Raw genomic sequence first — 13,791 nt, 5'->3', positions numbered from 1 at the left:
ATATCTAGGGCACAAGTGCATGCATTTGACTTGGAGTTGTCTCAGGCAACAGGCTGCCAAATTTTCTGAGGAGCAACAAAATACATGTTTTGTTTTGCAGACAAGTCCATCGTAACACTGTGTCCTTGTATCAGCTATTCAGGCATAAAGCAGTATTCCCCAAGGTCTGTGATGAAGATCAGTTTGTTTCTAAATACCATTATGGAAAGCAAAATTGACCTGATCACATGCAACTCGAAGTGCTGATCTTAGTGATATTCTCTTTTTCCAAGCACAGCCTATAGCTTCTTATGGCCTTTCCTCACAGAATGTCAAACTATATACTTAATCACCGGTGTAAACAACACGTACTGGAAAGAAAAATGAGAGAAAGGAAGAAACCCAGCCTGAAAAAAAGACATCAATTTTCTTTTCCAAATGTAGCAGCAGAGCTAAGAGGAAACAGAGTAATGATTAGAAGTGCTAAACTGGGACCTCAGTGTAAAGTTGTTATCATGTCCAGATGTTGTTTTTGCCTTTGACAGTTGTTTGAGGTACACTACAGGTACGTATCTGGTGATATATTCAGGCACCCAAATGCATTTAAAATACCTGTAATATCTTTAAGAAACTGACCTTTGCATATTCTGTGTTCCAGTTCACCTGCAAAATGACAAAGATGGTGATGGGGTAAAAATAGCTTGTTTAAAAATGGATAACATAATTTACTGATAGTCATATTTTGGACTAACAGGTGCATTCAATAGTTATTCCAGCAACAAGCTGAAGTAGTTCTCATGCCTACAAATTGCAATACTGTCCTGGATAATGATTTTAAATCCATGTAAATTTGGGGTATACAAGGAGTGTAGGACTGGTACATTTCATTGTACACAGCATTTTTAACAGTTCATTGCTGTTAGAAGCTTTCTGAAAATAAAAGTCACTTAAAAATGGACTTCTTCGCTTGAACAGCCTAAGCATATGCAGCCAAGTTGAAACACTCCATCCATCTTCTATTCCAAAACAGATAGCAAATAACGAGCAAATTGGAATATTCTCTGCTTATAGTATTTAGCTTGTGGTTAAGGTCTTTCTGATTTTCTGGGTTAGCACCAGCTCACTAGAAAACTGCTGTAGATCAAGAAGGACCAGCACAGCTCACATAATTCAGTCTCAAATCAACCTTCCTGTACTTAACAGATTCTTGTGTCAACATGTGTCCCAAGCTGAAACGTCTCAGCCTGAACTTTGCTGCAACCTAAGAGCACAGGGATGTGTTTAGCAGATGAGGCTGGTGGAAACAATAGAGTTTACTGTGTTCAGAGGGTCCAAAAGCACTAAAGGAAATAGGTTAGCTGATGCACTGAAGGTAAAAGGGAAGACTTTATTTTTTCTCCCTCATTCACCACATTTCAAACACTCAGATTTTTACAGTGTAGTGTGCCACCACTTAAGTGGAAGAGGAGACAAAGTGGCAAGATTTTTCTTTAGGTTTCTGCAAGCCTACCAAGACTGCAAGATTCCATATCAAAAAACGTACCCTGCAAAAAACATCTTGGGCAACAAAACTGAGCATGCTTACTAACAGAAATACTGTTCTTTTATGTGTGCTTATATATATATATATATTATGGTATATATAAATATATATATATAAATTGGTAATTGCCAATTAATTATCCCTCATTATAACAAGGGACAGTAGGCTAAAGGCTTCCTTTTTCACCCTACATAAAACACACCTGGTGTCTTCAGACTAAAATTACTTTACACAAAAAGCTTATTCAAAATGATAAACAATGGGAGCCATATCTCCTTAAATGTGTTTTGGTAACCTTTCTTTTTTTCTTAAAAAAAAAAAAAAAAGTAACTACTATGTCTCATGTTAACTCTGAGGTTAACTATGTCTCAGGTTAACTCTCCTACTGCTTTCTTACATAATTTAACATGTACGAACGTATAATTTGCATTAACTTCAGTCTTCCTTAAATCTTCTCTTTGGAATAGCAGCTATGGGATGTTCAGTTCTCTTGACGAAGTACTAACATGGCTTAGGTTAAACTCCAGATTCCTATTCTTAAAACATCCCCCTTCAGCTAGCAGATTGATGCAACTTCAGCATAGCTGGTTACGGAGAAACATGAACTACAGAGAATCGAGAAGAATTTTCATAATCTTGTTTAAAACATCATAACAGAGTGAAATAGAACCAAAACTTTGTTTTACAAAATATAGCTTTTATTATACAGATTATTTCAATAAGCTTTCAAATATAGATTTCAAAAAGTTTTCTGAAATAACACTTACTTTTGAAATCCTTATTGCTAATACGTTAAGATTTGTCAAGTTTTGCCAAGTGTTAGCTATTGAATATTTGTGTTTAAGTGTTCAATAATAATTAACTCAACATTCAAATGCTATTTCTAGACATTTTCTAGTGCATATATGCTATCCTGCTAGGGATTCAAATATTACTCTGATTTACAGGCTGTGAAGAGCTTGAATATGTCTGCTAGACTCAAATGGGAGCCATACTTAAGTTATAGAAAAAAAAGCAGCTATTGAGGTGACACAAATAACTAAGAGAGGAGATGATGACTCAGCTATAAGAGCTAACAAATTTATACATTTAGAGATTCAGCTCTAGTCTTTTCTTAGTCTCGGGATGAAATTGAAATACCAGAAAGTGACTGCCTGGCCCACGGCATTCTGGTATAATCACAATAAACTGGGGAATTCAAATAGATTGTGAAGAATTTCATGTGCAACAAATTATATTAAACGGGATTCTTTAATGAAATGTCATTTTTGACTCATGCAGTAGATCATGTAGTTTGGAGGGAAGTCATTAGGGCAAGTCAGGCTCCAAGTCGATTTCTTCATATTGTTCCCCAATGCATCCTCAAAAAGTAGCAAGGTAGTTTCATCATTATGTAAACTGAATTTTGGCTTCTTTGTTGGAACCATCAGCAAGGGCACCGACTTGGAGATGATTTCTTATCCTATGGAAATGACCTGAGCCTGTGCAGTTTGCAACAAGCCAGAAAGCTGTCATAAAGTGGTTTGTTTTTTTTATTGACTCATGTGACATTGAATAAGAAGAAAGAATTTGGTATTTCATTAATAAACTCTCAGTCACTTGCTCCTCTCACAGTATTATTTTAAAAACAATCTTGCAATAGTTGTAGCTTTCTACACCACTGTAACCTGAATTTGATAAATGACTCTACTACAGAGCAGAAATTTAACAATTTTGTTCAGATTCTGATGTGAAATCAAAGAGCAGTATATACTCTGAAAATAGATTCAGACGGTTCTTTATTTTTTATGCATATCAGTATCACTGATTTGCAATCACCATAAGATAGCCAACTTCTGTAATTCTTATTATGCCACTTCAAAATATAATATATTAGAAAAAAAATACAGTTTATAAGTTTGCAATTATATTTTGATAAGTTACTCTACCTGATTGCTATGGGACAGAAGGAAGGCAACTTAGGTTAAAAGTCTTACTCAGAAAATCCAAGAATGACGAGAATGCAGTCTTAGAGACCTGAAGATTTAGAGGCATGGATTTTTTTTTATTTTTTATTTTTAAAGAGTTTTATAAAGTAACTCCAGAAGAATCAGAACGATGGATAAAAATCACGAGGATATTGTGATCAATTTTCACAATGGAAAGGTTCAGGTTGAACATGCTGCCTGTTCAAACTTTTGGGGAGAGAACATGAGAGATCTCAATGCTAAGAAAAGCTGTCAGATAAATCATGTGACCCACACAAAATCATTATCTGCAAAAGCTCCAAAGACATTAGCACTTAAAAGAGGCTTCCAAAGGCTGAAATCAGTCTTTTTAGTCACTAAAGGAAGATTCACTATCAGAACTGTCTTCTGCATTCCCATCATCTCCCCAAGCAGGCACAGGGGCATCTGGAGTCCTGCAGGCAACAGAAAGGTTGTATGTTGTAAATCCTAGAAGGCTGCTAAGAACACAAGTAACATAGTAGGCCGTGCCTTTTACTACATCTGTATGCACTTAATATCCACAACATTTAACACATTAACTGTTGTGCTTTACAAACACACACCTCATTGGTATTGCTTCACCTAGAACTGAAAGATAAACACTAGAAACTGTAACTCACTGGACATCAAAACTCTGTAGACACCAGTATGAATGGACACCTTTAAGGTTATTGGAAATTATGATAGATCACTAAGAAGTAGCAAACACTTGAAGAGAAAGTTGAAAGCAGGCAATACCGATTAATTTTTTTTTTTAATCTTCAGAGGTTCTAGGGCTGAAAGGAACATGCTGTACACCATTAAGCAGTGTAAATAGTACATGAAAAAAAATAAGACAGGAAATGAACAATATTGTATCCAACTAAAACTGCAGGGATAATTTAGAGAAGCAAAAAAGAATTACTCAGAGTGGAATTTGGCGAGAACACTGGGTTAAATTTGACATGCAAGAGCAGCCATGGGATTTTTATTGACTATAAATGATCAGACCACTGGTATTTAGTTTTGATGAGAATATTTAAGATGGATCTCAATATTGTGTCAAAACATTTACCCAGGGAATCCAGTGGGAATGAAGGATAGAGAAGCAAGCCATCTAAACAATATCTAACACTACTGACTCTAGATGCTGGCTTTCCTTGGCATCTCCCTTCTATGTAACGAATTTGACAATACAAGCAAGATTGAGCCTGGTAAATTCTGAAACCAGGGTATAGAGTATACATACAATTATACTTGGGAAAGGGAAAGAACAATCTTCACAGATGCCTCTTGTATAATAGTTAACTGCTCCTTTTGATTAAACATAAAATTTAAACTAATCTGATAATTATATTGTTTGTCCTGTTATTTATCTTTGGGTTACCTCTCTGTGTCATGCCAGAGGATTTTTTATCCAAGTTTAGTTGTTTATTTTAATTTCTCTGCTGGAAATCCCTAAGGTACATTTAAAGTGTTTATAAGCATTCTGGTACAAAAGTGAGAAGGGCATTAAAGAACTGCAAGAGAGCCTTCTCCCTGCCCCCTGCACACCTCCAAAATAAATTAAGAAAGGGTTTGCTCTCTCATGCAAATAGCACTTCACAATATTATTCCTTGTTACCACGGTAATGACAAAACAGAAGAGTTGTGCAGAGACATGTGATCTGGAGAGAACAGTGAAAAAAACTCCTCTAGTAAGGAGACAAAGATGGCAGTGAATTCCTTTACTTCGGGTGGGCAGGACAAAATCTCCTGGAATTGCAGACCAGCAAGAGAGAAAGGATAACAAACAAAAAGTTAAACATAGATGAACTGGGAGCTTAACAGAATAGGCAATTTTCAAAAAAAAAAAAAGTGTTTGTAGAAAGTCAGGAAAGGAGTGATAACAGAATTAGAGGTAAAACTGCCAAAGGAAGAGATTAAAAACAACTCTATTAGTAGTTAGTCTTTCTGCAGCCACAGAAAAACCACACTCAGTCACCAACAAGTAGCTGGGAGAGGCTGTAGTAAGCGACTGAGCATATAGCAATATGTTAATTTTCCTAATTTTCTTTGGGACTGAGTGAACAGGCCTAAACAGCCTGAAGACCCAAGAAATGTGGTGTGAATGGCAAGACATTAAAAAAAATAACAGTATGATATCAAGACAAGAAAGCAAGAAGATGAAAAGAAAGGTTCCCTATGATTCCTTAAGATGTACTAAAATGAAATAAAATAATGTGAACAATGCTGGTTCTTCAAAAGGCATTAGGCACCTTGCCAAAATAATTAGCTTTCTTTAATAAGGTAGATTGGTTGTAAAGTTTTCAAATCAATAACAATTGAAAGACAACCTGCCTGAACTTTAGCATTTCAAAGAATCCTTGAAGATGGACTGAGACCAAACCCCAAACCTATTCTATGAGCCTCAATTCACACTAATGTTTCTGTCTCAACTCTGTCTTAAATCAAACCAGACAGTTTGAAAGCAGACACTTCTTTTTTAAGCAAACACTTGAAATTTTAGCTGATAATTATTACTATTATTAAATCTACCAAAATGCATCCAAACATGAAAAAAATAGCAGTATTTACATAAAGGTATGGACCACGAATGCAGAGTGAGAAACAGAATAAATTTAACACACATAGTAAACCCGTTTGATAATTCTGTCTCAGACTTGCACAGATGCTTACGTAAGTTCTTTGTCTAATTTCTCATTTGATCAGATATGTTATGAAATGAGGAATAACTACTTTAGGCTTATTTAGACACTGGGAAGCAGCTGGGAGATAAAGTGACTCAACATATGACAATACTTCTGTTTTACTATATTTTCAGTATTTTATTAAACAAATTGCTAGTTTCAGAATAAGCCTTTCCAAAATGTAAAAACGCTTCACTGGAAAAGAGAAGAGAACTTTCTAATACAATGACAGTTTCTGCAGAGGATGCAAAAGCGTTTCAAACAGTTTACTGACTACAATCTAAGAATGAAATTTACTATTTTATGTTTCATTGTAATCGATTAACAAATTTTGTGAAACAGTGCAGTAAAACAAAACTACATCTCAAATGCAAGATAATATTAAAATCCATGCTTTAGACAAAGTGGCATTGAAAATGAGTATCTAATCTTAGCAGCCTTCACATCAGGTTTAATCAACACTTACAATGGTGAACTGCTGACTTCAACTTACCCAGTCCACCCTGATATCAAACTGTACATTTTATCTAGAGCAAGGGAATCCGGAAACAAGTGTGTTGTCCCTCACACATAAAATAAAATAGAGCTTGTTCTTATTACATTACAGTAATGACATTTGGTTACCAAAGTGGTGGAAGAAAATTTCTGGGAAAAACCTCATACTCAATGCAGCACAGTCAAAATGGCTACTGACACGTTATTTGATTCCCCATTGCTAGATGCACATTGTCAAAATATTACCTTGTCATTGTATATCTCGTTCCTTGAACCTGCGCTAGGCTTGGAAGAAGTCTTTCATACCCCTCTCAAGTTGGACTGGTAAAGTCCTGCAACTTTCTGTCTGTGAGGGTGCAATATCTGACATTCCAAGCTCTGTATTTCCTGGGCCTTACCTTGGTTTAGACAATACTGAAAAGACAGCTCACACTTGAGATTGCACCCCTCCTTCTAGATACTGATGACCCTCCTCAGACCCTCTTATTCAACAAATGGTTGAATTTCCCACCCTACTCAAAGTTACAAATTGGAAATATTACTTACTCAAGAAGATCTGGATTTAGCCCCTCAGAAATCATTTTGTTTCGTATTGCCATTACAGGAACACCCTGTGTAGGAAGAATAATATAAAACTACTGGACACAAATAGGTGAACTAAATTCCACAGATTCTTTCAGACACACTTTCATGTCACTCATTGAACAAGAGCATGGAATGATAATATCATTTGTCATCAGTAAGAACCTAGAAGTGAGCAATAACAGAGATAAAAGACCCTTCTAATTCTTATATTCATGGCAAAATGCCTCAACAAAGTCAGAGGGGGGAGGAATTAGCAATAGACAGATATATTTGCAATTCATGCAGACAAAAATAGTAAGATGAAGTTATGTCTATGGAATGAGAATGTGAAGAAAGCACGAAGTAGCACAAAGACAGCAAAGACTAGCTGTGCTGGAAAGATGAATAAGACTCAAGACACACGGAACGTATAGATGAAGTGGAAGAAAAGGCAGGAAAAATACATCTGCTACAGCTCTGAAAGGATACCCTATGGCAATGCTAAAAATTGGGAAAGTCTTTATAAAGCATGCAGGAAAAAGACAAACAGGACATGAGAACAGCAGCACAATTTAAAAGGGACTCCTCTGAATACAAGTAATTGTATAGTCAGGGTTGAATCTTCTATGACTTGTGGACAGATTTTAGCCAGCTATGTACGTGTTAAAAAAAAAAAATATATCATTCCTTTCACTGCGAGCCCTTCCACAGCTTCTGCACTTTATTTTAGTCAGCAACACCTAAACATCCCCTCATCTTGGATCGGATACTGAAGAACATGTCGATCCACGTCATCTTACAAGATACATTCCAATAAACTGTTCCTATGTTTCCACTGGAGTTGCTCAAAGACAACTTGTTGCTTCGCCATCCCCTGTAGCAGATGATCTGAAACACCACCTGGCTCACTGTAAGCCAAGGGGGTGGGGGGTGGGGGGGTGAGGATTAAATTTCTGAGCTCCAATGGACAAAGCTCCTGGTTGTCTAGGAAAGACAGGAGATGCCTCAAAACCTAAATGAATGGTACTGCAGGATTCTTTTGGCACAGGACAAACAATTTTTGTCCAAAGTAAATAAAAAGTGATAAAATAACGAGCAGCCATGACTAATGTTCCAAAGAAATGTGGTACTAGCGACAGTTGCAGTAGCTAACCTGGCAAAGTGAGAGCTAAACTAGTTGGTTCAGTGTGTCTTCCTTGTGCAGTTTTACATTAAGAATCACAATCAACACTTTTGTGTGAAGATTTTGGAACAGTGCACAGACAGATATAGTTGGCAATCTATTGGAAATATAGGCAAAAATCTGACTCAAACAGTTGTGAGGTATTAGCTTATAATATAGAATTTCTCAGTAAGTTGCAACTAATGCACATTACAAAGGTGAAAGCAGTTGAATATTTCATGACTGCTTAAAATATTCATTTAATCTATTAGAGATTTGGACACCACACACAATCCTGTTTTATCAAAAGTTTTTCCCCAGGTTAGGATGTGTTCTTTACCCCAGCCAAGCAAATTAAGCAAGCTGAGCTCAGATGCCACTGATGAAGTGTTTATGTATCAGTTCAAACCAAGTGAAAATAAGATACTCATGTTTGCTGTCAGTGAAAGGAAGCTTAGTATATGAACTTCTAACAATGGACTGAAAACTGTTATGTGTATATGTTCTAATTTGGAGAAATGTTTTATTCCAAAATTGTATGCATCAAAATATGTAAGAATCACTTTAACACAGGATTTATTATCTGTTATACTTAAAGAAAATGATATGGCAATATGCAAAACACTAGATTTATAAATTAATGAGTTTGTTTCACAGCTACTGTGAAAGGCCTTTAAGATCACATCTATTTGAGAAAGCTCTTCAATACTTGCAGACTCATAACTTAAAGAATTTGTAGAACACAGATTCTCTGAAGTTTTAATGGAAACAGATTTTGCATTAATTATAAAATAGAGGAATTTTGTGCAATACTAGCCTAACCTTACTGTTGTAGATTCTTAAGTATTGTGATCATCCATATACGAGTACATGCTAACTCATTAATATTAAAAGACAACTCTTGTGGGAATTCACAGCCATCTTAACTTCCTAAACATCTTTTAAGTATCTTGTGTTTATAAACAGGAATTCTGTGTTCCTCAAAACAATTACAAAATCTACATTACTACCATTACCACAGAGAATTAATACAAACATGGCTGTAGGACTAATGGGTAACTCAGATAGCTAGGCTTCTCCTAACCTAAGTCATTGTTCTTCATAGCAATGACTTAAAACTACTGGTTTCTGCCCTCTGAAAAGTATGACGAAAAATATAAAATAAACTGATACTTTAGATAGCTGTAGGCAGATGTACAAAAGATAACGACAGAACCAAAAATTTTGCATGCTTCTTAAAAAGCTATGCATGCTGGTAGCCAGAAGAGCTATATTGCCAATAACTAAACTATGACTAGACTGAAAAGAACTGCAGTTTTCATAACTACAAGGATCTGGAGCTCAATGGCACAGGTGTACTTTTCTAACATCAGAGCCAATCCTAAATCCCAGCCCCTTCATCCAATTAACGTTTGATGTAATCCAAATCACTACACATTCAACATATTGTACCCCAGCCCTACCAAGGTGGTCCTGCGGCTCAGCAAGTATGCAGGTCCTGGAGAAGCCACAGTGCAAGTAGCAGTCCTGTTGCAAAACAAGTTTTGGCTATCCAGACCGTGCAGACAGAGGTTAAGTACCTTTAATGCTGGCAATTACTTGAGATCAGTGTAGCAACCATGTTTGGTTTTATTTCAGTTCTTTAAAGCAGGGATCAATCTATATTAGGCCAATATTTGCCTCTATGCAGTCACGTTTCATGTTTAGAATCCAGTAAAATGTTTGTATTTAATACACAGTTTATCTGACATCCTAGACTGCTCCTCTCACTCTGTCAAAACAAAAGTTCTGAACATTTATTGCAGCAAATATGATAGCATTTTTGTAAGGTCTGCTCAAATACTATTGCTGTACATCTTTAAAAAAAGATTTTAATATAGTCAACTGCGCTCCATCAAAATGAGTTTGTTACTGTCCCCCACAAGAGCTATCCTCAGCACAAAAGAAATCTCTCTTTGCTGTGCTAATCCAATACTAGAAATATCGTGGGCCATAAATAAATGATTAGATCAAACAAATCTTCAGCTAGAAACTTAATTCGGGCAAATAAATGACATTAACTGAACTGGGTGAGAAGACCAAGTTGGCAAATACAAAAAACACACATTAATTTGTAGTATGGTAGTTTGACTTTCCTACCACACTGTTTACAACTGGCAGAGGAGTCACCAGGAACTGCCAGCACAAAGGATAAATGTGGAAAGTGAGATCTCACTCCTCCAGCAGCCACCAAAAAAAAAAAAAAAAGAGTCAAAGTAATTAGACCATCCAGCACTTTTGCATCCACTTTGAGATCTGGAATTAAATCAATACACTAACAAAGTGTTCGGCCCTCTGCCACTACCCCACTACTAGGTTTTCCAAATGGTTTGTAATAAGCTACCCATAAACTGCCAACTTGTGATTCAAATGAAAAATAAGGTCTGGAACATCATTCAAAGTACTAAGCACAGCAACTGTAATAATTACTCTGAAGAGGGAATGAAATCATGCAGTTAGTTCTAACATAAGTAACACTTAACTAATACTACAACTTAGTAATATTTTCCAGAATTATCATATATACTTTAGGGGAAATTTTCCAGTGATTGCTGGAAAACACAGATTTTTTTTTTCTTTGTTTCCAATCTCATGTTTTTTCAGCTCTTTTTTTCACATCCACAAAACTAAGGAATGTCACCAAGAGTCTCTCACCAATCTTTACTTCCCTTCATTCATTTTCACACAGGTAAATATGGAGATTTTACTCATTTATTTCCTGATGATCCACAGAAAAGACCACAGATAAAGAGGGAAACAAAATTTGTATTGTGAAAAACAGGGAACTGAAGTGGAACCAAGCAGTTAACCCATTTTTATCACTCTATTTTGAGCCCTATGGGAGCATCTACTCTTACTCCGGAGTATACAAGCAAAGCTTTGTTTTGTACCCTACAGCAAAAACAAGCTGTAAGCACGTCTGCATGTATGTAATGACACCAATTCTGTCAGAGTAACTACACTTTCAGTCAGATGTTCTATAACTCCAGCTAGTTTCACTCTGCATTTACACACCTTCACACCTTCAGTTCAGAATTATTTTGGCAGAATTCTGTAGAAAGATCTTGCCTGAGGCTGTCTGCAGGAATACACTCCATCAAGTCATTCTTTAGAGAGGATGTACTAGAAATGTGTTAATATTATCCTAGCTTAAAGATTATTAATGTAATATACATCTTCTGATAGTTAATGTTCACTTAGAGCTGTGTGTGAAGTTTCACCTAAAAATAACTGAGTACCCAAAGAATGATTAGAGAATTAACTTACCACTTGTACCATTTTGAGATATCTGGCGTATCTTGGGTCCTTGGCCACAGTTTTGATATTTTCTGTTACTACCTCTGCTTTCTGTAATGTTTCTTCATGTATATTGTTCTGCTGTATATAAAGAAGATAACACTTTAATGGTTAGGTATGCAGACCAGAAGCAAGGAGAGATTTCAATCTATAAGGTTTGTAACTTACAGGTAAAAAGCAACTTTTCTTACCTCATGAATATTCTGACCTATACTCATAGTACTACAGATTTCTGAGATGTATGAGTACACAAAACCCAGCTCTTTTGTTATTGACTGTTACAAGTGTGACTGTCTAAATACTTTCAGCAACAGTTTAAAGTTATTGCACGATACATGGGAAAAAAACAACAGTACTGAATTCAAAGGCAGTATTGTCGAAAGAGTTGTAGCAGATACAGGTCCATGAATTATGAAGTTGGGGTAGTCAAACAAAAATGAGTCGTGGAAAATAATACAGACTAGGGTTACTTTCCTCATTGGACTTGATTTACAACAAGTTCATCAAGACAAGCAATAAAACGTGCAGTGATTAGCCAATGCTACAAGACATCTTCGTAGACTAAAACAGCTCTGTTAAGTTCATTGCATTCAATAAATAAAATAGAACAAATTTAAATGCTTACTTCATATGATTTTTTTTTTAATTTTAAAAGATTGTTTATAAATATCCAAGAGGTCCAATGCATTTTCTCCACAAACTATTCAACTTCATACAGAACAAGTAACTTTTAAATTGTAATTTTTAGTACAAACCATTAACAGATGACATAATGAAATGAAAGAATCTTTGAAAGCAATTAATCAAAAAAATTAAAAATGACAAGGAGCTGCAGTACTACGTAAATGACAACAAAAAATGTGTATTTGCTATTAACCTAATGACTTGAAAGTAGAATTGGAAACCTTTTCAGGAGTATTTGTCCCTACCCTAACATCTGAGAAACTTTGAAGAAAACAAAATAAAGTTATTCCCTACTATGAGTGAAACATGTAATGCCAGCTGTCCATTCTGACTTCTATGTTGCTAGCTGCAAATTAACCTAGAGATCCAACGTTTAACAAGCAAATAAAGGCAAGAAGAGTACTCCCAACTACTGTGGCTTCACGGTCACTTACACCAAATAAGACAGAGTGGAGACTATAATTGAAGATTCCAAGATACTATAGCGGGTGAAAGAAGATAACATCTTAATATCAATCACTTATAATAAGCTGGCATCTTCTGTACATAAATGATTACATATATATAACATTCACTGTAATAACCTCTTTAAAATAAAGTCTGCTAAAAACTTTGATTTGAGCCAAAAGCTCACATTCTAAAAGCAGAAAATAACTGGAATTATGTGGTTTGAACTGCTATTTTTCATTCATGACCTTCACAATACCCTGATGTAATTTATGTTCATATTTTAGTGTGATTGAACAAAGAGGAAGAAAGCATTTACTGTTAGATTTGCGTTAGTTCTAATGACTTAAGCCAAATTTTTAAGAAAGGGTATATCCCTTTTTTGCTTTAAAAGCCACTCCCTTAAAGTTTCATTAATGAACAATGTATTTTCAGATCTCTACAGTTGGCTTGTCTGTCTTCTTTAAGTAGACTTGCTTCTTCCATCTATTTTGAATGAGATTAGAAACTTGATATGGAGAAGTACATTCCTTCAGTATGTTATTTATTTTCATTACTTACTCCACATTGAGGTGATACAGCTGCCTGTTGATCTGTAGTAGATACCACAGGACCATTTGTAACACTATTCACATTTGCACTGGACACTTCAAATTTGACATCTTCTAGGCCAGGAATAGACGATAACTGAGTATACAAAACATGATAAAATAAGCAACGAGCATATTCTAAGTCTACACATACAAGAAAGTCTGCAGTATACTGCTCACAACACATTCCTGCAGGTAAGTTTCAAATTGGTGAAACTGTAACCTTTTATCACTAGCTTTGGTATTTCAATTGTCAAAAAAAAAAAAAAAAATTTTCCTATTCAGGTGGCTTCTACAACAAAAAACTCAAAACACTCCATTGAAGCTTCTTATT

General features: G+C 35.6%; 1 protein-coding gene across 3 annotated transcripts in view; it reads right to left on the bottom strand.

Moving 5' to 3' along the window:
* WASHC3 (WASH complex subunit 3) overlaps positions 1 to 13,791 on the bottom strand; it is a 56,548-nt gene that overhangs the window by 37,967 nt on the left and 4,790 nt on the right. The window contains exons 4-7 of one of the 3 annotated variants that reach the window (XM_048058195.2): positions 13,429 to 13,554; positions 11,707 to 11,817; positions 7,221 to 7,285; positions 2,199 to 3,923 (exon numbers count right to left, since the gene is read on the bottom strand). In XM_048058195.2, coding sequence (XP_047914152.1) covers positions 3,839 to 3,923; positions 7,221 to 7,285; positions 11,707 to 11,817; positions 13,429 to 13,554 — 387 coding nt within the window. In that variant the 3' untranslated portion in view covers positions 2,199 to 3,838. Of the gene's footprint in view, positions 1 to 2,198; positions 3,924 to 7,220; positions 7,286 to 11,706; positions 11,818 to 13,428; positions 13,555 to 13,791 lie in introns of those variants that run through there. The other 2 variants (XM_048058196.2, XM_048058199.2) reach the window with 2 other exon arrangements.

The sequence above is a fragment of the Anser cygnoides genome, chromosome 1 (genome assembly GCF_040182565.1).
Source record: "Anser cygnoides isolate HZ-2024a breed goose chromosome 1, Taihu_goose_T2T_genome, whole genome shotgun sequence".
NCBI lineage: Eukaryota > Metazoa > Chordata > Aves > Anseriformes > Anatidae > Anser > Anser cygnoides.
Note: the sequence above shows the minus strand (reverse complement) of the source record. Positions and strands in the feature narration are given on the sequence as shown.